The 25554-nt window shown below is 52.2% G+C and overlaps 6 protein-coding genes across 6 annotated transcripts; 3 read left to right on the plus strand and 3 right to left on the minus strand.

Annotated features, from left to right (window-relative positions):
- Window positions 1–35: 35 nt before the first annotated feature.
- ABOM_007788 (uncharacterized protein) lies at window positions 36–2669 on the minus strand (the record flags this gene model as incomplete). The annotated part of the gene is made up of 6 exons (XM_022534917.1): window positions 36–548; window positions 610–638; window positions 691–1488; window positions 1556–2225; window positions 2255–2512; window positions 2568–2669. 6 exons carry the CDS (start codon window positions 2667–2669, stop codon window positions 36–38), a joined length of 2370 nt encoding a protein of 789 aa, XP_022387739.1.
- Window positions 2670–3702: 1033 nt separating this feature from the next.
- ABOM_007789 (uncharacterized protein) lies at window positions 3703–5166 on the plus strand (the record flags this gene model as incomplete). Its single annotated transcript, XM_022534918.1, has 2 exons — window positions 3703–4240; window positions 4301–5166. The coding sequence occupies 2 exons, from the start codon at window positions 3703–3705 to the stop codon at window positions 5164–5166; spliced, it is 1404 nt and encodes a 467-aa protein (XP_022387738.1).
- An 816-nt stretch (window positions 5167–5982) lies between these two features.
- On the minus strand, window positions 5983–17882 carry ABOM_007790 (uncharacterized protein; the record flags this gene model as incomplete). Its single annotated transcript, XM_022534919.1, has 4 exons — window positions 5983–8703; window positions 8772–12497; window positions 12584–17521; window positions 17601–17882. The coding sequence occupies 4 exons, from the start codon at window positions 17880–17882 to the stop codon at window positions 5983–5985; spliced, it is 11667 nt and encodes a 3888-aa protein (XP_022387761.1).
- A 1351-nt stretch (window positions 17883–19233) lies between these two features.
- ABOM_007791 (monocarboxylate transporter) lies at window positions 19234–20858 on the minus strand (the record flags this gene model as incomplete). Its single annotated transcript, XM_022534920.1, has 6 exons — window positions 19234–19390; window positions 19448–19666; window positions 19751–20236; window positions 20291–20475; window positions 20534–20631; window positions 20687–20858. 6 exons carry the CDS (start codon window positions 20856–20858, stop codon window positions 19234–19236), a joined length of 1317 nt encoding a protein of 438 aa, XP_022387762.1.
- A 440-nt stretch (window positions 20859–21298) lies between these two features.
- ABOM_007792 (cytochrome P450) lies at window positions 21299–22853 on the plus strand (the record flags this gene model as incomplete). Its single annotated transcript, XM_022534921.1, has 3 exons — window positions 21299–21625; window positions 21680–22255; window positions 22308–22853. 3 exons carry the CDS (start codon window positions 21299–21301, stop codon window positions 22851–22853), a joined length of 1449 nt encoding a protein of 482 aa, XP_022387759.1.
- A 904-nt stretch (window positions 22854–23757) lies between these two features.
- Window positions 23758–25271, plus strand: ABOM_007793 (FAD-dependent oxidoreductase; the record flags this gene model as incomplete). Its single annotated transcript, XM_022534922.1, has 4 exons — window positions 23758–24474; window positions 24547–24664; window positions 24751–24846; window positions 24925–25271. The coding sequence occupies 4 exons, from the start codon at window positions 23758–23760 to the stop codon at window positions 25269–25271; spliced, it is 1278 nt and encodes a 425-aa protein (XP_022387760.1).
- Window positions 25272–25554: the final 283 nt, after the last annotated feature.

The following is a 25554-nucleotide window of genomic DNA, read 5'->3' on the forward strand; positions in this document are numbered from 1 at the left end:
TTGAAATATAAAATTTGATCTATTACAATACGCATCTAACTAGATACTTTCGCCTCCGCAAACCTCGCCTTTCCCATCCAGTGCAACTCAGCCCCAGATAGTTTCGTTAAATCCAAGTCGTTGGGATTTCTCAATTTAACCATCCATTGAGTAAACGGTGTTGGCTCAGCATGTTCTTCTGTTGGGAATCGAGCGTGAACAACCGTATCACCTATCTCACCTGATTCCGTGATCTCATAAGAAAATTGCACTTGTCTTGCCAGGCTCGTAAAGTGGGAAATCTTTCCTTCCTCAATATCCCCATAAACCCCCGACGTCAGGATGTCAATGTCAACCTTTGCGACTCCATTGTGAATGGCTTCTGATCGGGGAACGACACCTCGCAAGAATATTTCCAGACCTTCCAGGCGGAAATGCGAGCCATCGTTGAAAACGCTGGCAAAGCTGTTCTTGTCAGCCGAGTCGATAGTCGGTGCAAGGGTGAAGCTGGCACTGTGGCTCTCGCCTTGCAGCCACTGGATCATTAACTCGCCATAGTTGGCAGGTAGCTGTTCAGCGCGATCAGTTAGGTAGACAGACACTGATAGCATGGGAATAGGCTTATCTAACTTCGCTTGAGGAGGTGTGGTACTCGAACGCTTCACGCAGTTAGTTGCTGGATGGCGAACAGACAATAAATGAAAAACATACGTTGGGAATCTGTGGCGTATTTTCTGTCCGCTGAATGAATTTCCCAGTCGAGAGTGAGGATATCAGATTTGAAATCGGCGATAGACTTCTGCGAGTCAAGTACAACTGAACTATCCGCTAGAGACTGGTATTTGTACGCCCAAACCAGTTTCTGCATTTGCATCACAAGGCTGGTTCGAACGGCCAAGATACGGCTGAAGAATTTGGCTTTAGCCTGGGTATACTGTTCCTTCTCGTCCTTAAATTGGTCCAACAAGTCCTCTAAAGCAGAAATGTCTTGATTACAGGCAATGACCTCCATCGCAGCCTGAACATACTCATGGCCAGCCCTCACAGCCTCTACCTGAGCTTGGGCCAATGCCTTGCCATTCATAGCTTGCCTCTGGAGAGCCAGCCGATATGCAGTAGCTCCTGGAATATTTTGATTGACTGCGTATTCCAACTGTTGGTTGGAATCAAAAATCCATTTATCCCACGCAGCTAGCGTTATGATAGTTCGAGCATCGGCATCTCTGTCGTTACTCTCCGTCACCTCGCCATAAGAAATTCTAACATTAGGGCCCGATTCAAGCTTCTTGATTGCTGCAACAAGATGTGTCGTACTGGGGTACATGCGTTCAAGGGTTTGTATGCAGTCACCAAGCGTCTCGAATGTTGATGATGGGATTATTTTGCCTGTTTTATCGGATTGCTTTTCTATTTGTATCGTATCGTCAATTGCGCTTGTGATATTTTTTGCAGCGTTACTGATACAAGATTTAGGTCCTGACGAGGGAATAGCAAGAGCATTGCTAAACTCTGTATCCTGTCAGTCCATCCACACAACCCTACGTCGATTAAAAGGATATCTGTGTGTGAGACTTACTGATGATTGCACTCAGGGCTTCAAACGCCGCAACGACGCATGTTGTCCTATACCATGTCGTAAGACCACCTTGAAACGTGGCTTCAGCATCACCGAGCTGCCTGTTATCAGTGTTGCACTGCTCTTGGCAACGAGCCACAACCGCGCACGCATCCCGATACTTCTCCCAGGCAACCTTTCTTAGAGTAACATCTTTACGTAGCTGGGTTTGCGCATGCTGAAGCAATGCCTTCCATGCCAGTTTCCAATTGCCCACATTGCATTCATTATCCTGAAAACGCTGATATTGCTCCTCAAATGCTGTAACCGCGTCAAGCGCATCGCGTACGGTGGACATATACCGGTCAATCTTCAGTACAGGAGCAGGACATATATCCGGCCCCATCATCGCCTGGGCTACTAGCTGTTGCCCCAATGCCACTGCCTGAGCATTGATCTGGGCATAGAAACTCAACGCTATATCGGAGGTCACTGAAGCAACATACGAGCAAATGGCAATGGCAATGGAGGGGTTCCTCCAAAAAAGTACTAGAGCAATGCGCAACTGCGTGTCGAGACTCGATTGCAAATCCTCATCCACCGCTCGAATGTAAACATCTTGATACTCGAGATCGATGTGATCTGGGGAGACGATCAGTTTCACCCCCACGTTTCCCGTTGCTGGGCCTAGCTCTAGGAGTAAGGCTCCCGATCGCCTACCGACACTGACAATGGCTGGTCAAGGACGGAAGCGTAGATATAAATCCAGCAAATCGTATCAGGAACTACCTTCAGATTGGTGGGTGTGTCCGCTGTAAGAACCCTTGCAATAATTTGCATTGATCCGTAGGCTTCTGGAGAGATGGTGATTTCTGGCTGTGTGAATGCAAAGATATCTGTATAAGCATACCATAGCTGGGATGGTGGTATCATGATCTTCGAAGCATCCAGATAGATATCCCGCTCGCTGATGCTATTCTATGGTTTGTTAGTTGCCTGACTTCAAGTAAGAGTGTGTTTTACTTGCCTGAACGGTTGTCTGTTCTTGTCTGAATGGAATGGACGTGACGACCCCACTCTGTGCATACTTGAGCCACTCAGCCGGAGACTTGGGCTCGGAAGGAATGCTGCTCATTTTGACGAATAGTTGTGCGATTTATGTATCAGATAAGATGGTCAGAGGGGAGTATTTCCTTTAATAAATAATATAATTGAGGTTCAAAGGAGCAACCCATCAGCCATCAAGTAAATGATTTTGTTCTAGACGTCTCCAGGGATACATAATAAGGGGTGCGCAACATCGAACAACGTATCTAATGATCCCATGAGAATAGATGAGATGGCGTTGCGGTAAGAATAAGATTACATTAATTCAAATAAATTAAATACCCCGCTCCGCCACAATTTCTCCGCCGCAGCCAAAAAAAATAAAAAAAATAAAAAAAACTAGCTGTAGATCGTGCCTTTTCCTTTCTCTCAACTCTGCCATATGGTCCCAATAATGGGGAGCCCCTGCTACAACTTCACAGTCAACATTCTACCCTAGCTGTTTCAGTCGACGACCTGCTTCTTTCTTCTCGCTCAAGAGGTAGTCGAGACCTGCGAGTTTGAATGATATGATAGGCGACAATGGCTCTTTCAGCGAATCCTCAGGCGCAAGTCCCTGTGTCAATTGAACTGCCGGGGACTAGGTAGTATTCTGAAGTTTGGGCGGGATCTTGGAGTCCCGCGGGACCCGCATTGTCATTCTCCGTGGGGCCGCGGGACCGTTCCATCGAAGGCCCATGATGGGATGATGGCTAAGGGATCGTATCGTCATTGACCGCGCTGAACGTGTCGTGTACCCATAACAGTGCTGCATGTACTCCGCGGCGAGGGGTTCCGAATGGCCAACTCTCGCGGTTCATGTCACTTCGCCAGTGAGTCTAGATCCTTGATGTGACATGGGGAAGCTAATCTGTCATCATCCCATCATTGTATCAACGACTCATCGAGTGTGCGATTGAACGGGGATGCAGAGGTATTTATGGATGGTGTAGTGCCACTATCCATTGACTCTCCGAAACATCAGTCTGAGAGGGCGAAACACAATAACGGACGCACTTCAGCGAAGCCATCTAGCCACGATTGGTCGGTCAGAAGCGCGTCAGGCCCTTTTGCAATCCATCATGACCATCCCCTCTCAGTTCAGGGATATTGGCATGGCCTTTATGGCAGCCGTGTCTCTTACGGCTGCGGCTCCCTTAACTACGGAGTCGGCCACCTACACGACGTACGACATGCCACTTGACTGGACCCCACCAGGCTTTACGACCAGTATATCTATGGGGTTACCGGCACAAGACCTTAGTGCTTTCGTGGACTGGACCTGGATCGGGCATTTTGTGGTTACTACCACCTGCTATGGAGACCCCACGGGTAATGGAGATAAATGTCTGAATCCGTTGCAAGAGCGTTTCTACCCGTCAGCCTCTCATACCTTCGAACCACTGCCTTCTGAAAGGTCTCTTCATTGGAATCCAAACCACTTTTTCGGCACGCTTCCCATTGATGCCGACATCGCCCGAGAGGTGGTCACAGTTGGACCCGTCGAGTTCACGGCGACCATTCAGGCATCCGATGTGCAATTCGATGCCAGACAGATCATGTTCCCTTTTGCTGCCGTCTTAGGATTCTCTCCCGTGTTTTCTGACGATATGAAGAATGGTGTGTATTAAACGATTAACACCGCAAAAATCAATATTCGTGATTAACGCATAGCAATAGCATCGATCCAATCCCCTTTCTACCAGGCTTATGAGGCCGGTGCTTGGAACAACACACAAACGGGATTCTTGTACTGCTATGGCACCAATAAGAGCCCCTGTGATGGGCACGACGGGATTCAGACGCTGGGAGGGTACCGAGACGACCTTGTGCATGGTGAGATCGAATGGCACAATATCATCAAGTTCCCCCTGGTCAATGATATTGATTTTATATACCAGCCGCCTGTGTATAACTACTGGACTGTGGAGCTCTCCGGGTTCGCAATTGGCGACGAGGAGCTTGCTGTGAATAAAAGCGCCGGTGCAGTCTTTGACCATGCCAGCTACGGCCGTGGCGCCCCTGTGTCGCAACAGGGATACCAAAAGCTGATTGACATGGTGAATGCGGTACCAACGTACCTTAGCCCTTTAGAGCAGCCCAACAATGCGCAGCAGATCTTTTACAAGTTTCCCAACAGCGCGATTGATAAGCTGAAACCCCTCAAATACAGATTCGGTACATCCAGCCGTGAATGGAAGATCCATCCATATAACTATGTGGTCCCTCATCCCGTTGACCCAGGCTACTCGATCTTGAACGTCCGTGCGCTTGGATGGGATGACTTTGTTATTGGGAACTTTGGTGAGACTTTCCTGATCGACAAATATATCATCCTGGATTTCGGTGACCCTGGATCATCATATATAAGAGTCGGCCTTGCGGATGCAAACTATACCCCTTTCCCTTCGCCCTTGGCCCTTGCGGGCTACGGCTCTGGCACTGCTCAACAACGACTCGGCAGCTTTGGCGCTGCCGATGGATATGATCCTCGTGGCCATAGCCAGATGTTGTTGGCCCCCAAGGGTAAAATGGCTGGTTTCTAGAAGGGTAGAGGGCATTTGTTCTCAACGGTCAGCGTTGTCGGAGGAATGCGCGTGTGATGCAGAGTGATAATTGAAAGACCATGTAATTATCCTATAGTATTGACATTCGTTCTCAAAAGGATATTTTGCCGGTCTTTATTTGCAGTGAAACTACTCTCACGTTTTATCTACTAAGCTGCCAACCGTGTAGGTAACTTTAAGAGCGTAATCCGTAAGCTCACATCTATCACGTTTTTTTTCAGACCTCACCCCGGCCTGTGAGCGCCAATTATAGCCCTACGTCTCCTTGAGCCTAGACATAAGCTCGGCAATGCTTCTACTCCCTGAGTATACAACGCAATAGAACTTCAGCTGTATCATAATACAATGTACCTCAATCAGATCAATATACTTTGTGAATCTGAGAGCATCTAATGGCGTCTGACATAGGGCCTTAACTTCCTGATATTATGGACTGATGTTATGGGTATCAGTGTAAGGGCTATTCCAGTGTAAGAGGAGCTTTCGGGGCGCTGGACACTAGTAAGTTGTAACGATACTTGGCACTAGAGGATCCCAGATATTTGCAGTTGTATAGAACAATATATTAGGATTACAGCAGAATAAACTATTTGGGAAATAGCCACCTACAATTCTGATATCTAGCCCTTACTACCTAGGATTGCAGCCTGCATAGATGATAAATCATTTTTTATTGTCATTCCGCCTCTAGCATACATCTGCTTCACTGAAGCATGCTCTGTTCCTGCTCATATTCAGGCAGAGAAGAACAACATCCGGGATGCTATATCCAAACGGGCACATTCCAAGGCAACTTTAGTTCAACGGCATCGCCGAGCGCATATTATCGGTCTTCCATAGATGCGATAGGTACTCCTCGTTGACTGCAGGGCATTCGATAAAGTGATCTCTCTTCAGGACGGCATCGGTGTTGGTGCGCGACAGCTGGAACATTGTGTGCCCGAGCTCAAAATACGCTTTCAAAGTCTCCAAGCGGAGCTGCTCCTGTTCGTGAGCCCCCTGTCCAACGATCTCTAACCACTGGTCCAAGTCCACCTTGCGGCCAGTGATCCCGTCGCCGCTAATCTTCCCCATCAACTGGGGCAGTTCATCGAGCGGAAGGGGGGACGGGTTGACAAGGTGATAGATTTGTAAGCCCGATGCCCAATCACCCTCTTCCGAGCGAGAAATCTGGCCGAGGGCGTGCACAAGATAGTCCACGGGGATGAAATCAATGACGAAGGGATTGGGAGTGGTGTGTGTCTTCGGGATTGCCCGATGACGGAGCATATCGACGAGCAGAGCACGAACCAAGTCGTCCTTGGGTGCGGGAACGCCCGTATGTGCGGCCTCAGTCACGGCGGAGGACCGGTAGATCGTGATAGGGAAGCCACGTGTGGAGGCTTGGGTGAAAAGCATCTCAGTGACCCAGCGGGATTGAAAATAGCCTGATTGATTGGTGGGCGGCGGCGTAAAATGGCCGATGGCGGTTTCACCCACGGCAATCTCGGGCCGTGAGCGTTTCGCCTGATTCCACGACTGCAAGTGTGGCACGCTCCAAGTCGAGAGATAGTGGATCTCGCTGCAGTGCCCGCCGCTCCGGGCGAACTCAATCAGGGTCAGTGCAGACGTGGTGTTGATCCGCTTCAGGCTTTGATACGTCTTCAGTAGCGAGACTTCCGAGGCTAGGTGATAGATCGTCTGGACCCTTCGCGCCAGGGCCTGAAAGCTGTGGTGAGAAAGTCCCAAGTGGGCCTCTGAGAGGGAGCCTGGCACGCAGTGCACACGCGACGAAACCTGTTCGAGAGCATTCGGATGATGGAGGAGACGATGATGACGCAAGGAGGCGATCAGCTGGTTGTGAGTGAGCGGGGCGTGCGTGCCGATGACATGAATCATGGTATGGGAATCTTGGAGAAGCAAGTGAGCAAGCATGTGGATGCCATTAAAACTTTCCGAGCCGGTTAACAGAATATCAGTGATGGAGGATCGTGAAGGCCGGCGGCATCCCGACGGAATCGTGTATTGCTCCTCATTCGGCAATCGGCACTCTTCCTCCCAATTCACACCCCCCACAGGAGCGGACGCGCTGCTATTCAGTTGTGCCCCCCGCGAGTCGCCTGTGAGAAGATTAGCGATATGCGATGGAGTGGGCGTACGGATCATTTCCGGCAGAGAAAGAGAAACCCCGAGTGTGCGTCGTAACTTTGACTGAACCCGCATGAGAAGAATGCTTTGACCTCCCAGCTCGAAAAAATTATCCGTAGCGAGAATAGGTCGATCAATCTTGAGAATATCCTTCCAGATCTGAATGACGGCCACCATCGCGTCTTGGTGTTCCTGCTCTCTGGATAGCTGACCTGCTCCTCCATGAGTGACGGCTGAGTTGGGATTGGAAGGGAACGTGGGATCCATGTCGCACTGGGCGAGGAGCTTCCGATCGACTTTGCCGTTGCTGGTTATTGGTAGCGCGTCGAGAAACACATACGCACTTGGGATCATGTACTCGGGAAGGAGACCCTGCGAAGCCAAATTTAGACACCAAGAGTATCGTTCCTGTTCCGGCAGTGGCACAGGCTGCTTTGTGGTTACGAATGCAATCAGCAGACGGTCATCCGTCAAGGATGCGTTGTTCTCCCCGATGGTACGAGCGACGACAGCAAGGTTCGCCAGCCCCTGCCCCTGGGGCGCCTGAGAGGCTTGGTGAAGGACATGCTCCACTTCTCCTAAATCAATGCGGTAGCCACGCAGCTTAATCTGCTTGTCGCCGGAGATACGTTCGACAAACTGGAGCTGGCCGTCGGGCAGAAAGCGTCCCCTGTCACCCGTTCGGCATAGACGGATCCATCCCTTGTCGTGGTCACTGGGCAAGGCAAATGGATTGCTGCTAAATTCTTTCTTGTTGGCTTCAAACCGGTTGCGGTAGCCGAGCGCGACCTGAGGCCCCCCAATGCATATCTCTCCAGTGAAGCCTGGCGGCAGCAGGTTCATGGCGGGGTCGACAACGTAATGGCGATTGTTGCCGATGGCGTGTCCGATTGGGATGTTGTGACGATCATCCTCCGGCCAAGTTACCTGATGGAAGGTGGTTTGCACGACCGTCTCTGTAGGCCCCCAGCCGTTGTACAAGGTCGCCGGGCAGCCCGAGTCTCGGAAGGCTCTTGCGACACGGGTTGGTAACCACTCGCCGGCGCACAGAGAAATCCGATACTGTGAACAGGCACGCAGAGCATCCGGGTTGTGCTCTAGCACCAGGGCTAGTGAGCTGGGTGTGAAGTAGGTTACTGATACGGATTCGCTGCGCATAAAATCGCCAAGGGCGATTGGGTCCTTCCGTGTGCGTTGGCTAGCGATACAGAGTCGGGCGCCTGCTGTCAGGGCTGAGAATATCTGGACAACAGAGAGATCAAACGCTGGAGAAACGTTTTGCAAAAACCGGTCAGACGTGGCAAACTCAAACTTGTCATGCATGGCTGCGAGCATTTCATGGACGCTCTCATGGGAGAGTACAACACCTTTAGGGTGTCCCGTGCTTCCCTGCAGGTTGGAGATTAGACCAAAGGCTCACAGTAGGTGTAAACGGGCCAGGCTAAGGGGCGACTTACCGAGGTATAAATCATGTAGCATGGGTCTGTGGGGAGCTGGGGTTGCACACCAGCTTCAAATGGGGTCCATGCCGATTCATCGATACTCATTGCTTGCAAGTTCCCAACAACTTTGGACTGGAGTCCTGCCGCAAGCTTGGTAGAGGCTGGATCGAAGAGAACGACATTGATCCTGGAATCCGCTGCGATAAATGCCAGCCGATCTAGCGGCATTGTCGGGTCCATGGGCACATAGCCGCAGCGGTTGAACAGAATCCCGAGCATCGCTGTCACTGTATCGATTCCAGGGTCGGTCAGAACCCCAATAAATTGGCCAGGAGATACTCGAGCAGCTTGGAGAGAGAATGCTACGCGACGGGCACGCGTGGCCAGTTCTCCATAGGTGACGGCATCCCCTTCAGATGTTCTAATGGCAATCGCGTCGGGGTGAGCCTGTGCCTTTTCAAGAATTCGGGAGGAGATACTGACATCTTTCCAAGAATTCTGGTGAAGACCGGTATTCCAAAACCCGGATTCCAACCTTTGTCTTTCCAATGGACCGCAGAGCGGAACCTCTTCAATGGGCTGCCGATGATCCCGAATGAGGCTTGTAATGAAGGTCAAGAAGTTGTCGAAGAATCGAGCGACATCATCCGCAGCGTATAGGGTGGTGGAGAACTCCAGGGACAGCTCCAATTGCTTATCCGTTCCTTCTTGCGCGTCTAGTTGGAGATCGAACGGGGTCGGGATATTGCGTAGCCCATTCGGCCGCATCACGAAGTCCTGCGTGCGGAAGGGCCCAGCTTCTTCTGGCATGCGGTAGTTAACTGACACTTGTCCAATTGGGAAATGGCTGGTGCTCCTGGGTGCGTTCGTTTCGCTGACAATGACATCGAACGGTACTGCATTGTGCGTCATTGCTTCCAAAGTACAAGACGCCGTAGCCTTGAGAAGGGCTTCGAAAGCGCCGTCCAGCGATCCGCGGCACCGGATGGGGATATTGTTGACGAAGAAACCCAGGGTGTCGCTGACCTCCGCATGGGGGCGATTGCCGTCAAAAATCACAATGGTTAGATCTGTCTCCTCGGTATACCGATAGAGAAATGCCCTGAACGCGCTGAGAAGGAAGTGGAAGGCACTGGTACCGGACTGGGCGCAGATCCGCTTCATGCGCTTGAGCATCTTGGCATCTATCGAGCCGGTGTGGGTCGCTCTGGCATACTGGTCACCCGGCATCCGATCCGCTTTGGCAAAAGGCAAAAGCTTCGAGGACTGGGGCATGTCGGCAAGGGTGTCCTTCCAATACTGGATGTGCGGGACCATTGACGCTGAGGTGAGGTGGTCCTGGTGCCAACTAGTGAAGTCGGCATAGGTGACTGTGGGAGGTGGAACCGTGACAAGGTCTCTCTGCTCACGGATCGCGTTATACAACGCCGCAAACTGTGCGAACAGTGGGCGTGTACAAGCGTGATCTGTCGCAATGTGATGTATGATGTTGATCATCACAAACTCGCTGGCTGCTAGCTTTGCTACTGTGACGTCTATGACTTCACCAGCCTCGATATCGAGCTCTTTCCTCTGCAGGTTAGTGATCAGGGTGCTCAAAGAACCCCGTGGGTTTGCTGTTTGAGACAGGTCTTCGAATGCGATTTTTGTATCAGAGATATCAACCATATGCTGCTCCGCATGCTCATCTCCCTCGTAATAGCGAGTTCGCAGGATAGGGTGTCGGCGCTTCGTCTCATGCAAGGCCTGCTGCATGCACTGCTCGTCTGGTCTACCGGTGAGTTCTACCAGAACCGCTAGGTTGAGTATAGACTTGTCCGCAGCAAAGCAGTGGGCAAACCACAAGCGTTTCTGATATGCGGAGAGCGGTAGAGGTGCAGCCGGGTCTACCTTGGGAATAGAAACAACTGCGGACGAATTGGTTTTGGATTGGGTGCGAGTGGCATTGGAACGGCCGGAACTGCCACCGGTGGTGTTGGCCGTTGAATCTACACTGGCACTTGACTGCGTCGCTGCGGCCTGGACGCTGAATAGGGCGACAGCCTGGTCAATCAGAGCCTTGATGGAACTGGCTCCTAGGACATCGAAGAGGGCGATATCAACCCCAACCGACTTATTGAACCAGTTTCGTAGCTCGACCCCTACTAAAGAATCCAGGCCATAGAGAGACAGCGGATTGCTGGCATCGATGTTTTCGGCCGACAGTCCTAACACCACAACAAGCCTGCCGATGAACTGCTGAAGCAGGGCTTCTGCTCGTTTTTCGTCATCTGGCAACTGCCGGAGGAGACTAGGAAGATTAACCTCCCCAGATTGAGCAACACCGTCATCGCTCTGGTCATGATTTCTGTACAGATTCTGGAACAGAGGCTTCTTAATCCAGTACCTGTCCTTCTGCTTCAGGGAGATACCGGTGATGGTCTGAAACGTGTCGATCCCACGATCCGAAATAATCGTTCTTTGATCGGAGAAAACAGCTTCTTCTATCTGAGCCAATAGCTCATACTTGTTGATGGGATCATACCCCTGTTGGTCCATAAACCTCTCCAGTGCCGCGTCTTCTGCCACTACACCAACACCCGAGATGCGCCCACAATTCATGGTCGAACCAGGAAGCCCCAATTCTCGACGATGGCGCATCAATGTGTCGAGATACATGTTCGCGGCGGAGTAATTGCCCTGCCCCTTGGCTCCATAGCAGGCCGAGCCGGACGAGAAGCAGACGAAGAAGTCCAATTCCTTTCCAGCTGTTGCAAGGTGGAGATTGTGGGTTCCGATCACTTTCGGCCTCGTGCATCGTTGCCACTGATCCAGGGTCATACGTTCCAGTGGTGCATCCTGAAGAACCATGGCGGCTTGGAAGACGCCCCCGAGATTGGATATTCCTTGGATACATGTCTCTACGTCGCCGTAGTTTGTCACATCACCACGGAACACGGCGACCTCAACACCATGGGATTGTAACCACTGTACGGTAGCCCGAGCTTCGTCCCGAGCAGCTCCGGATCTGGAGAGGAACGCCAGGCTTCTCGCCCCCTTTTTGTAGAGCCACTCTGCCAAGGCCCTCCCAAGGCCTCCCAGGCCACCGACCAGTAGGTATGTCTTGTCTGAATGGAAACGATTGTTGTTCCCAAGGGACGACGGTCTCACTGGCACCAGGTCGCCTTCTTGCCGTTCGAACACAATTTTACCGATGTGCTTGCCCATCTGGAGCATCCGAAATCCATCAATAGTCTTGGACCAGGGCAGAGTAAGGATGGTCTCTGGGAGCTGGATTTTACCGTTGTGGACGAGTTGATAGCACTCCTGGGAGAGTCGAGCTCCCAGGGCCGGATTCTTCGCATAAACGGTGACCAGGTCGACCGACGCAAACAGCACATTACGACGAAATGGCTCCATCTCGAGAGCGGAGTTCTCGTGAATGTCCCGTTTTCCGATTTCCACAAATCGACCGAACGGTGCGACGATGTTCCAGGATGCGTGGAGGAGTTTCCCAGACAAACTGTTGAGAACGACGTCCACGCCTCTACCCTCCGTCAAGCGCATAATCCCTTCAACGAAGCTATCATCCCGTGAACAAAGGATTTGCTCGTCTGGGATTCCATATCGATTGCGTAGGAGGTCTCGCTTTATCTGGGATCCTACCGTGGCAATGACCTTCGCACCATACAGCTGGGCGACCTGGACAGCCATCTGGCCAACACCACCAGCGGCACCATGGATCAGGACGGACTCCCCTTTCTTCAGACGAGCGACATCGATCAGAGAATAGTAGGCCGTCACTAGGATTAAGCCAAGAGAAACTGCCTGGTCGAAGGGCATCTCACCCAGCCGAGAACAGTGATAGGCGGGATGACGGACCACGGAGCGATGTGCCCCCAGCCCGGTCTCAGGGCAACCACGCGGTCCCCTGGCTTGAAGTCTGCTGGGCTCACATCCTTTCCAGTCCGCAGGACCACGCCGGCACACTCATCGCCCAGCTTATAATCGTCTATAATACCCATGGTTGCCGCAACATCGCGGAAGTTCAGAGCGGACGCCCAGACCTCGATTTCGAGATCACCAGGCGCCAACTCGCTGTCAAGAACCTCAGGATCATCTTCCCATACAAGACTATCAACCAATCCAACCTGGCCAATGCTGAGGCGAATGGGTCTTTCGCTGGTGACAGTCTCCATCTTCGGGCCCGAGCCTGCACCATTACGCAATTTGCAGTTTAAGCTGTCGTCGTTTTCAATCCGAGGAATATAGAGGAGACCATCCCGTAGCGAGAATTCGTCTTCCCCGCATCCTGGGTCTAAAGCGCGAGTGACCCCAGCGGCAATTGTGCTGGCGGCTTGCCCTGGTGTTATATCGAAGGAGACGATACGAGTGTCCGGATTCTCGGACTTGGCCACTCGGGTCAGTCCAACAAGCATGCCGTTCAGAGGCTTTGACGGTCCCTCCGTCGCTCCTTCGAGGAGCCAAATAATGTTCAGGTCGGTCTGGATGAGAAGGGTCCTAATTGCATCAAACTGGGTCGGATCTTGAGCCGCAGGGTCGAGGACGGTCTCGTCTAAACTTGTCAGAACAACAATATCCTGCGCTGATATGGTGGCCTGACCGGCCAAATCCCGCAAGGTGAGACGCTGTATTGAGTGACTCTTAGTAACTCCTTCAATATGAGCGGCAATTTGCAACGTCCGGTCAGACGGTCTCTCGGGCATCACAAGAGCTACTGAGTAGTCTCCTGATTGAGGACCGGGATTAGTCTGCTGCTTCTTCTTCCAAACCCCCACCCCGTTGCCCTGAACTACGAGGTTGAGCCCTGGATCATCGATCTGGCAGCCATCGGCAATGATATATCCGTGCTCTTTCGCCCAATGACTGGGGTCCTGTCCTGGCCGGCTCACAATGACTAGGTCATACTTGCCTGGCTCCATCTCTCCAAGCTTCACCCTTCCTGGCCGTTCATTTTCTAACATTTCGATGTCATCTACTGACAAAACATCAGGTCCCGCCGGTGTGATGGTGTCAAATGCCCGTCGTTGGTTGGCTCCACCTCCGATGTAACGGAGCACTTCACGTGTATGGTCCAGACTATCCGTGAGGTGTAATATTTTCGCATCAGGGTGCTGGTGGGTATAAATATCCATCAACTTTGCGATATTCCCCTGGCGTAGGACCGGCGAACTTGCCGGTAGGCTGTCAAAGGCTGGCTGCCATCGTGTGCGGAAAAACACCGAGCGGTTGCTCTCACCTCCACTCGACTTTCCTAGGGAAGTCACTTGTAGCCCCTTGAAAGTCAATAATTCCTCGCCCAGATCAGAAGTGATAAGAAGATCATTTGTAGCGGTGCGGGGACCAGTGGGAGTGGTGTAGGTGCGAGCGGTTACGCGTTGAGTGTCTGTTGCATCCTTAACCGCAAACATCTTTGGATGAACTCTCACAGACCGCACGAATGTAGGCACCGACGCTTCATCGAGGGGCCTTTGCAATGTTGCTTCCATGGCCGGGAAGATCGTGTGGAAGGAGGCGTCAAGCAAAGTAGGATGTGCTACGGTGACATCGGCCGCTTGAGTGGCATATTGCATCGGCTCAAATGCCAGCTCTCCGACTGCAAACCCGGGTCCCGATTCAATAAGACCGGAAAGCAGCTGGAATGGATCACCGTACGCTAATCCAAACTCCGTCAAATGTCGGTAGTATGTACTAGCTGGAGCGCTGCTAGTGCTCTTGCTTAGGAGCTGCTGAACACTCTCGTAGGCCTTCGAGTCTGGCGGCTCGTCACCAAAGGAGACCTGGCCAGTGCAGTGCTCGACGCATCCTTGGCGGGCCTGATATGAGAAGATTGTGAATTCGTACCACGTCCCCGAGCGGGATTTGGCTGAGGTCATAGGGGCGTGCAGCTCTACAAGAACCTCCGTTCCCATATCACTGTTGTCCAAAACCAGGGCGGAGCTAATGGTGATGTTGCGGAGCAGGACGCTACTGTCAGGGGTAGCACCGACGTCGCCCACATTGCACATGGCTTCAATCGCCATACTGATATATCCAGCTGCGGGAAAGAGAATCTTCCCATCTATGACATGGTCTGCCAGCCAAGGAACATCCTTAATGCGGAGATAGTTGCGCCAAATAGGCCGCTGCTCCACACAGCCCGGCAGCTTGGCGCCCAGCAAGGTGTGTCGATGCGGCCGCAGCCGGTGCTCGCGGATCAGCCGGGTTTCCGCCCAGTAACGCTCGTGGTCCCAAGCATATGTGGGAATGTCATCAAGGAATTTGCCGTTTGGTGCCTGGCAGGGGATATCTGGCTCAATAAGGAAGTGGTCGCTGTTGACCGCATCCAGATTCACTGGATATCCGTGCTGGAAGAGCTGTCCGGCCAATGTCAAAAGGCAGTCAAAGTCCGCCATCTTGCGTGCCAACGATCCCAGGTAAGGTAGGTCCATACCAAGAGATTTCATAATCTGTCGAGAAGGGCCCCGCAAGGCTGGGTGCGGACCGATCTCCACCAAGATATCCACATTCTGCTCCTCCTCTTCATCCACGAGAATCCCCACGAGAGCCTCCCAGAAACGGACGCAGCCGGTCATATTCGCAGCCCAGTACTCAGGACCCATCTGGCTAGGATTTGCGAGGCGCCCAGTGACACTGGAGAACATCCGTGCCTTTGAGTCGGCAGCGTTGAAGCCCGAACAGCTCTTAAGTGCTTCAGTATAAGCCGGTGCTAGAGGGTACATGTGATGGGAATGGAAAGCCTGGGCCACCTGGAGCCGCCGCGTGAACACCCTCTGCTCTTCCAGCTGAGTCTGCAGCGCGTCGATGGCCAAAGCATCACCAGAAAGGGTGACACTAGACGGGCTGTTGACCGCCGCAAGACTGACCTGGCCTTCATACTCCTTCAGCTCCTTGGTCAATTCTGTCGGTCCACGCCCCACAGCCAACATGGCGCCATCAGTGCTTGCAACGCCATTTCCTCCACTGGACATGTGTAGACCTCGGTAGTAGGCGGCGTACATCGCATTGTCAAACGACAAGATACCCGTTGCGTACGCACTACCAATTTCACCCGAAGAGTGACCAACGGCGGAGGTCGGCTCAATCCCCCAACTGCGCAGGAGGTCCACGATAGCCAACTGGAGTGCCGTGCAGATGGGCTGCGAGAGACGGGTCTCGGTCAATCGCGAATGTTCCTCATCACGAGAAAGCTCTTCGATGATTGACCATTCTGGCCCATCTGGCAAAGCGTGCAGTGTTCTGTCACAGCGCTGCAATGTCTGCTGGAACAAGGGCGAGTGTTGAATCAGCTGGCGTCCCATGGCAAACCACTGCGCGCCCTGCCCCGTAAAGACGAATCCCAATCTCGGGCGAGGTGTCTCAACAGCCTTTGTCCATGGTGCCGGGCCTTTGAGCTGCTCAGCGATTTCTGCACGAGACTTTCCTACAACAAAGGAGCGGTATGCGTGGATCGAGCGGCGCGATGAGAGGCTACAGGCCAGGTCTGCCACATTACCCGGTTGCTCCTTGATGTAGCCGCCCAGTTTGTCGGCCCAGATGCTGCCCGCCTTCTCTGTGTGTGAAGTGAGAGGGATCAAAAATGGGCGATTCTTGACGGCCGAGACAAGGGCATCTGGTAGAACCGGGGGAGGTGTCAGCATCGGCATGGGCTGATATGCTTCCAGAATAACGTGAGCATTCGCTCCACCATAGCCAAAGGAATTAACACTCGCACGCCGTGTGCCATCTGGGCAGCTTGGAAAGTCGGTAGCTTCCGTGGGTACCTGCAGCTTCCACTCCTCGAACTTTATCTCGGGGTTTGGATATTTGAATAGCATGTTGGGGGGTATGATTCCACGTTCCAACGCCATGGCTGATTTGATAATACCCGCAAGACCCGACGCTCCCTCGGTGTGTCCGATGTTGGTTTTCACAGAACCCACCCATAATGGCTCTTTGCGATGCGCGGGGCTAAAGACCGCTTGCAGAGCTCTCATTTCGGCGGGATCGCCACGAGCCGTGCCAGTGCCATGAGCCTCCACATAGGGAGTGTGTGCTGGGTCGAGGCCGGCTTTCGCATACGTAGTTCGGATCAGGGCCTCCTGACTAGTGCTCGAAGGAAGTGTAATACCGGACTTAGTACCATCATGGTTCATGGACGACGCGCGTACCACGGCATGGATGTGGTCGCCATTCAGCTCTGCCTGGCTTTGACGCTTGAGAACGACGGCGCAGATGCCTTCACCACGAACATATCCTTGGCCACGAGCATCAAAAGCACGACACCGTCCTTCCGGTGACAACATACCAAGGTCGGTCATCATGATAAAGATGTTTGGGTCGAAGTGCAGTGCAGATCCAACAATGATGGAGACATCGCTCTCGCCATTGCGGATAGTCTCCGCGCCGAGGTGGAACGACACCAGAGAGGAGGAGCACGCCGTGTCGATGGTGACGCTCGGTCCCTGCAGGTTAAAGAGATACGAGATGCGGTTGGCAAGGATTGCATTGCCAGTCCCGGTCACGGCGTACTTTGGATAGTACTCCAGGTCCTTCGTAGTCATGGCATTGTAGTCATTGCTGAAGGAGCCGCAGAAGACTGAGGTACGGGTGCCCCAGATGTCCTCCAGTGGGATTCCGGCATCCTCCAGCGCTTCATAGACAACTTCGAGCATCAGTCTTTGCTGTGGGTCCATTGCCTCAGCCTCCTTGGGCGAGATGCGGAAAAAGCTGCGGTCAAACATCCCGATGTCCTGGTCGAGGAAATAACCATACTTGCAATTGGTCTGTGGATAAGGGTCAGCATTATGTGTAAATAGGAAAGAGCACATATGAGAGTGGATGGTCTCATGGCGTGAGTCTTACAGTGCCCTTGTGGGTGCCATCAGGATGGTAGAAGTTGTTGATGTTGAATCGATCGGCGGGAATCTCCTTGCGCATATCGACTTGCGCGTTGATATTGTCCCACAGCTTACTTGGGCGGTCCGCTCCCGCAACGCGACAGCCGTACCCAACCATCACCGCTGGATCAGGCCCCGTTATAGACGAAGCAGGACTGGGCCAGGAAGAGGTACGTGGAGGCGACGCACTCTTGGGCGAGTTCGCCCATGAGGACTGTAAACTACTCGAGGTAAGTGAAGCAGACATTGCGGTACGTGGTGATACGTGCGGTAATTGCAACTGGGGGATATTGACTTGATCGTAGCGTGATCTAGCTTCTGGAGTTCGTCAAGGACGGTTAGGAGTATACCGGTCTCTAGATGTGCGGTCACTTGTGGTGAGGCTGTGCTGTTTGGAAATACGAACGACATCCAACGATTCTGGTCATATATAAGCATTTCTCTTGGGCGCCCCTATTTGCCTGCATGGTGAGCTTGATTTCCGCCGCCTGCTTCTGATTAGGTCGTTCTCGGGCTCTCCGTGGTCCGTGGAAGACGGCGAGAAGTTCCTATTGTCAAAGCCCCGGAGGGAAACGTCACATCGCATGGGTAAAGCATCCTCCTGTATTGCCGATTCCTGCTGGCAGATCAATTCCAGGTCCTGTGCGCCCATACCCACTGACGCTGTCGAAATTCCATCCTGTCCGCGCTCCTTGCTCAAATGGCAACGTCCGCGGTGGGTTGGGTAGAGGTGCAAAGCTAGCCCGTGGTGTCGGCTTGCAACCTTCCCAACTAGAATTTTCAAACAGTCCAAGTCCAGCATTCGGGTGGGATAGGTTCCAGGATCCGTCGCCGTGGTCAAGTTTCTTGAAAGTGAGGATATCCGTGGGCTAGCGTATGCTCTAGATAAACTGCCGCGGAGAACGCTTGTGACAGGAATAAATAGTACGTTGAAAGCTCCGATGCACGGTATGAACGCTTGGCATGAATGGGATCCCATGGAACTGCTCGAACCACGGTCCACTCGAAATGAATTTCACTGAGTCGCCGCGGAGTCAAGTACCCCACTCCCTTGCTTGCTATGGAAGATGCTGCAGTATGAGGGCAACCCCACAGCTCGCATCCGCGGACTAGTCAGTGTATGACACACTATTCATTGTGTAGTATGAGCTTGACAGTGACGATGGACTCCTTTCTCTCAGTTTACTAGTCCAGTGTGATGGGTGCACCTCTCTTCGCCAGGGGGACGAGTGCCCTAGAGAATGTTTGTCCATTCCCTTAGGCAGTACAACCCGTCAATCATTGGTTCTTTTACAAGCACAGACCTAACGGACTCTTAGATGGAGCAGTAACTTGTAGGCGCATTTCAAACTAAACTTTCGTTGATATTGACCGGCTTCACTATCTCCAACCTGGTTCAACCCACATTGTACCAAAAGGAACAGACCACCACTTTGCAGGGAGTTATAACACATCGTACGCGCACCTAACCTTTAGTCCAACGTCCATACCGGGTATGCGGACGGATTCACGACAAACTGACATGGCCCCATGCGCCAAAGCAGAGTCGTCCACACGAAACATTGTAGAAACTACAAGCAGTAAATGATTCACCGTCCTCAGAACACTTTTACCCTGGGGGCACCCAAACCACGCACCCCGGCCAGGACAATGGCACCTGCTAAAAGGACGACTCCGCTGAAATTGATCATATCCCCGTAAGCTCCATGATCGTGCGAGATAAGAGCGCCCGCGATAGGGCTTCCAGTCAGCCCACTACGGAAGTCTTGTCAGCCCAGCTTCGTGAGTAATTGTGGGTTCCTGACCACGTACGCAAATGAGCAAATAGCCATCATAGCGCCGATCCGGAGTCCAAGGATCCGCGTGTCGGCCGTGATTTGTGACACGCAGGCGGCCTGCAGCGAGATAAGTCCGCCAGAAAATATTCCGTAAAGCACCGAGAATGCAATTATCGAGCCCTTTCCAGTCATGGCATGCAGACAGAAGACTAGCACTGCGCAGAGGGCGGAACAGCCGAAAGTGACGTTCAGCCTACAGTCAATGCAGGAATGAATTCCAGTCAGCCAACGCTCTGAACATATCCAAAGATACTATTTCTATTGAGGGAATACATACCGTCCGTAAAGGTCGGCCATGTAACCAGAGCCGATGCGTCCCACGAAGGAACCAGCGTTCAGGTAAGAGACAAGGTTATTCGCCTCATCAGTATCCAATCCGTTCGAGCTGCCATACGTGGGTAGAAAGAAGAACGGGATAAACATTCCCCACTGAACTAAGAACATGCCAACGACAAACGTGACATACAGTAGATCTTTAAAAAGACTGGGGATCACTTTCGGAGGACAGTTGTGCTGGTCGTCCATCTGCTCTCTCACGATGCGCGGCCGGGAAACAACCAGGAAGACACTGGGCGCCAGCAACGCGAGGCAAAGAAAACCAGCCGTCCGCATGGTCCATGGAAATCCGATCTGCCTGATCAGTCGCTCGAGCATCAGCGGCCAGCAAATGCCACCCAGGGAGGACCCCGACACGACAATACCCAGAGCGAGTCCGCGCGACTGACCATACCACTGAGAGACGGCAGTGATGGTGGGAAAGAATCTAGTGCCGATTAGAACGCTATACAACTGGGCGGCGCAAAGGGGATTGACGCACAACATGGCTGTTCCGATACCCAACAGTATCCCTTGTGTCAAAATGAGCTGGTAATACTGGGACGATACACTGGTGAACATGATAGCCACCACGTATAGGACAGCACCAGGGGCGAAAATGCGTGTGGCACCCCAAGCGTCGTACAGGGGCCCAACCACCAGCCCGCTGATCAACAGGATGAAGAGCTAGATCTGAATATCAATCATCGCGGTCGTTCTCTGCACGCAAGAGGGGGACCCCGACCTGTAGAGCGCCAATCCAAGCAAGTGTACTGTTTGACATGCCTACCAGGAGCACCTCATGATAATAGAATTGAAATGTCCCCCATGCATTCATGAAGCCTGTCCGGCCCGTAAGTGTTCATTCATTCTTAGCGGGAGAAGGAAGACAGCAGACCATAGGTGCAAAAGTAGGTGAGGAATCCCCCAACCACTACCAACGGCCGCCGCCATCTTGGATGGACATCTTCTTCCATGCTCGCCGCTGGGGTTGGAAAAGGAGCCTTTTCCTCATTCGAAGAAGGTTGTGCCTCCCGTATTGACGGAGTTCCCGTGAGTGTTCCCGTCATGTTTGCGATGTGCGACATCCAAACCACCGAATCTAGCTGTCAATGCGCAGCAGATGTGTCTAACAATCTCTGGAAGTTGATATATAGTTCACGTACTTTGTATCTCAGCGTAGTCGTTGCATGTCGGAGCAAAAGTGCTGTTGCACTGGGGAGAGATTAGGGTTGCACTGGGGATACCCGGACCGTCCCCAATGCAACCTTTCCCAGCGGATCTTCCAGTCCTCCGCGGAGAGCAATTTTTGGGGTCTTGTTTGAACCAGTGGTGGAAGTACTGGAGATGGTTTTCATGGTCGCTGTGCTCATGGCAAAGATGAGTGCGTAGGTGATGGGCAGCTCATGTATCCCTGTTCTTCCTTCTCGACGATTTCCTTTTTACCCCGTTCTACTGTACCTCGACAAGTCCTGTTCTTCAGCCCACTTCATTGTCTATGTTAGCCAAAATGCTAGAGGCTCTCCTTTTCGAATCTTTCCCACTGAGCTTCATCTCTGCATGGCTCGGGATTCTGGGAATCGCCGTACTGCTTTTGTCGTCTCGTGGTGCCAGCAACAAATTGCCTCCCCGCGCTAATAGAGGAACCAATTTCCTTGGTGATATCTCAGCATTTTTAGCAAGCCCAGTTCGGTTTGTCGAGCAAGCCACACAGAAGTACGGGTCCATCTTTCGGGTCGATTGTCTCGTGAAGCAGATCTTTTATCTTCGGGGCCAGAAATGGAATCGGGTTTTCCTAGAAATGAAGGAGGACACTTGGTCATTCTCTGGCGGCATAGTAGAGTTTTACCCTTGTTCCAGCTCGTCTCCCTCGTGCTCATTATTCCTCTAGGGTATGTTCCTCAAAAAGGCCGCCAATCCAGGCTATTTCACCCACGGCCGCAATCTCCTCGGCTCCATCAACCGCGGCGTCAACCGAAGTGCCGCGCTTCAGAGCTACGCGAGACTGGCGGGCGAAGAAGCCCACCGGTCTCTACAGCACTGGTCACGTATGCCAGATGTGGAGATATTCGAGAGCATCTCCCGGTTTGTGCATCGCGTCATCGTCCGCTGCATGATGGGCGAGGATTTCTACGACCACCATGTGGACGAGCTCTACCACCTCCTTCAACAGATGGAGTCACTCGTGGGCCATCCCTTCAACCTCCTTTTACCATCCTGGGTTCCACACCGACCGGGACGACAGTTAGCCAAAGCCCGAGATCGGTTTGCCGAGATCTTCCGCGAACGCCTGGCGGCTCGCCAGCTCGAATCGGACGTTTGGCGCGACTCGTTGGATTATATTAACTACACGCTAAACGATCCCCGAACTGCCCAGCTGGCGGACTATTATCCATCCCACCATGTGGTACTAATGTTTGCGGCACACACCAGCACCGTCGCCAGCATTGCCTGGACGATTATCGAGGTAAGCCTCCCACATTGGCTGCTGTGGAAGCTGGACCTGACTTCCATTACAGTTGCTCCGTCATCCTGTATACCAAGAGGAAATTCGAGAGTCTCTGGCCACCACACCCGATATTCACCAATGTGCACCGCTGCTTGCTTGCCTTCGTGAAGAAGGTCGCCGGTACTCTGGGGTGCATATGTTCCGCGCCACCAAACGGCCCGTTAGCCTCGAGGGGAGCGACTATACGGTCCCGGAGAACTCCGTCGTTCTCATCTCTCCGTATCTGACACACCACGACCCAACCATTTACCCGAAACCGCACGAGTATCAGCCACATCGATGGCTGCTCCCTGACGGCCGACTTGATCCATGGAACGGCCCTAAGGAAGGGGCCTTCCTGCAGTTCGGCGCAGGAAACCATCGTTGCCCGGGTGAAAACTTTGCCGCCATCATGGCGCGCGAATTTCTCGCCGCGCTCTTGATGAATTATGAAATGGAGTGGGGTCGTGATGGAGCCGCCGCCGATTTGTCGCGACTCGATTTTACCAAGGTGGGAAGCCCTTGGCTGGAGGGAGATGCTGCGGTGCGCATTCGGCCGCGTGGGCCTGGGTCTTGAGACGACTGTCATGCTACGTTGAGTCGAGATCAAGGCCAGCTGCTTATTATAGGAATAGAGAAGCGCTCAGTATATTGACATGAGCTAGAGGGCTATACATTTGGTATAGGGAGGACGTTCAATCTGAATTCATACTGCGACTTTTACTACAAATTGGCTTCATCTACGTTCACCCCGAGTGTATATTAAAAAAGAAAATCACCAATTTCATGCGTTCGACTTAAGTATAACGAATAATACTAATTTATCTTCATTCAATTGGTAATCTATTCAGTGTTGAATCACATCCATATCCCATAGTTACTATTTTTCTGGCGTAGATGATCTTTGCCATTCGTACAAATCGTAACGGATCCATTTTCCATTCGATACTACCCACAGAGACGGAACACAGACATACAAAAATGAGCATACTTGAAATCATTGACTGAGATAGAAAAAAAAAAAAAAAAAAAAAAAAAAAAACCAGGTCCGCGGATGTAACCATAAAATATACATTCTCCGCGTACGGTCTCCACCACGACCGCGGACTGGATGCCACTCGTCCAAAATCCTGTCTGCGATTGCATCATTGGCCATACTGTCATTTATTCCCCGGTGTGGAGTAGCACGTACCTCAGATCACCATTGATGGCCATGACATGGGCGAAATCGTGGCCATCTAGATAAACTCAACTCTACTTCGGACGGCTACATATCGTACTGGTACAAATATAAGAACACATCTCAAGGTTTTATAAGATAATATTTCACGAACAACCACATCAATCGTGATCCGAGGACAATTGCGTGGCTTTTCTCATTAGCCCTAAGAGCTTGTACCTTTCTTCCCCCAACCTTCGTCTTTACTGGGTAATCATTCCACTCTCTATTCCCCCCTACCAGCCCGGACCACAGCCGAACCATGACGTCCGCAGACACCGACCATGAACCGATACAAGTCCTCATTGTAGGCGCCGGTATTGGCGGCCTCACCCTAGCCAACATCTGCAAGCACCTCGGCCTCCAGTACCTGGTCCTCGAACGTAGTGCCGCAGTGACTCCTGTAGGGGCGGGGATCTCACTAGCACCCAACTGCCTACGTGTGCTGGATCAACTCGGATTCCTCCCAGAGATCGAGCGAGAGGGCCAGCGACTGCGTAAGATCCGTATCTTCCGCAACACCACGCAGTGGAACATGCTGGATTTCGAATCCACGGAGAAGACCTTCGGTTACCCCGTGTACAAGATCGAGCGACACGCCTTTCATTCCGCACTGTATCGTGCCGCCGGTGAAGAGCATGTTCTGCTTGGTGCCCAAGTGGTAGATGTCGTGGATAATGTAGAAAAGAAGGTTGTGACAGTCACGTTGGAAGACGGACGAGAATTCTCCGGGCAGATTGTCGTCGGAGCGGATGGCATTCGATCGGCGACACGCAAAGCATTAGCGAAGAGAGGAGGCGAGACAATAATCAATAGCACAATTCGATTTACCGGCAGAACCCACATGAGTGGATACACGGCCCCATTGGAGCACTTGAGTGCGGAGGAGGAGGGTGTCGGGACGTGGATGCTGTACGATGACAGCATCTTCACCACCTGGCCGTGCAAGGACAAGAGGCAGTGGTTCATCGGCGTCCAGGTAAGGGGAATGACAGCTTCCCAGAGCTCCACGCCAGAGTCGACTCGAAGCTGACCGGTCTTTTTGTTATAGCGAGCGGATCTAAAGGCCGAGGACCGCTCAGTTTGGAAAAGCGTCAATAAGGACATGATCAATGGAGTGTATGGTGGCCATTATCATCCGTTTGGAAAGACAGGCCTGGTGAAAGACGGTAAGCCTGTCCCCCTTCTTCTCGCATTGCATTCTGCTCCCTTCATGCATTCGTCGAGTCTGATGACCTGCTAACCGGGCTTGAAGTCGTCGGCCGTTCCGAACGAGTCACGGCCAGTGATGTTTTCGAGGAGACATCATTTCCAGCGATGGCGGCAGGACGAGTGGCCCTCATTGGAGACGGTAAGTGGTTACAAGTCGCACAGAGTAGAGTTGTGTGGAAGACGTTTCGCTCGGAAGAAATACACTGACCTAGCACAGCCGCGCACGCAATGACCTCCTTCTTTGGCCAGGGCGCCTGCCAGGCAATCGAGGACGCCACCGAGCTGGGAAATACCCTTCATGAGTATTTTCAGGACGAAAACATGGCCGACCTCTCAAAGTTGCTAGACAAATACCGTCAGCAACGTGAAGGTCGCGCTAAAGATCTGGTTCATTTCTCCAACATTTTCGCGCTCTTCCACATGGGAAAGATCCTACCCATTTTCGGTCCTCTTCTGCGCCGCATCGCATATACGTATGCTCCAGCGTGGTGCTGGTCGTGGTCTTTGCGGTGGTTGTATGGTTATCAGCCATGCGTAGATGCGTTGGACCGGGGCATGTCTTGAAACGAGGCTCAAGGTCTGTCGGCTGAGGGGAATCAAGTGTGGTTAAACTGCAATATTTCAATTTATATCTATACGCTGTTTTTAGAGCTATCCCGCAAGTAGAATTGAATCTACATTTTAAGTTCCCCTAAACGTTGCCGTCAAGCACTTCAGGAAACAGGCATTTATCCATCTACAGTTCTACGTCAAAAGTTTCTGTGTGGACGTATTCTGACTTATATTTTCTCAGACAACGCTATCCTTATGTATATATATGATTTATTTCATATAGTAGTGAAACGCA

The sequence above is a fragment of the Aspergillus bombycis genome (genome assembly GCF_001792695.1).
Source record: "Aspergillus bombycis strain NRRL26010 chromosome Unknown contig00061, whole genome shotgun sequence".
In the NCBI taxonomy this organism is placed as follows: domain Eukaryota; kingdom Fungi; phylum Ascomycota; class Eurotiomycetes; order Eurotiales; family Aspergillaceae; genus Aspergillus; species Aspergillus bombycis.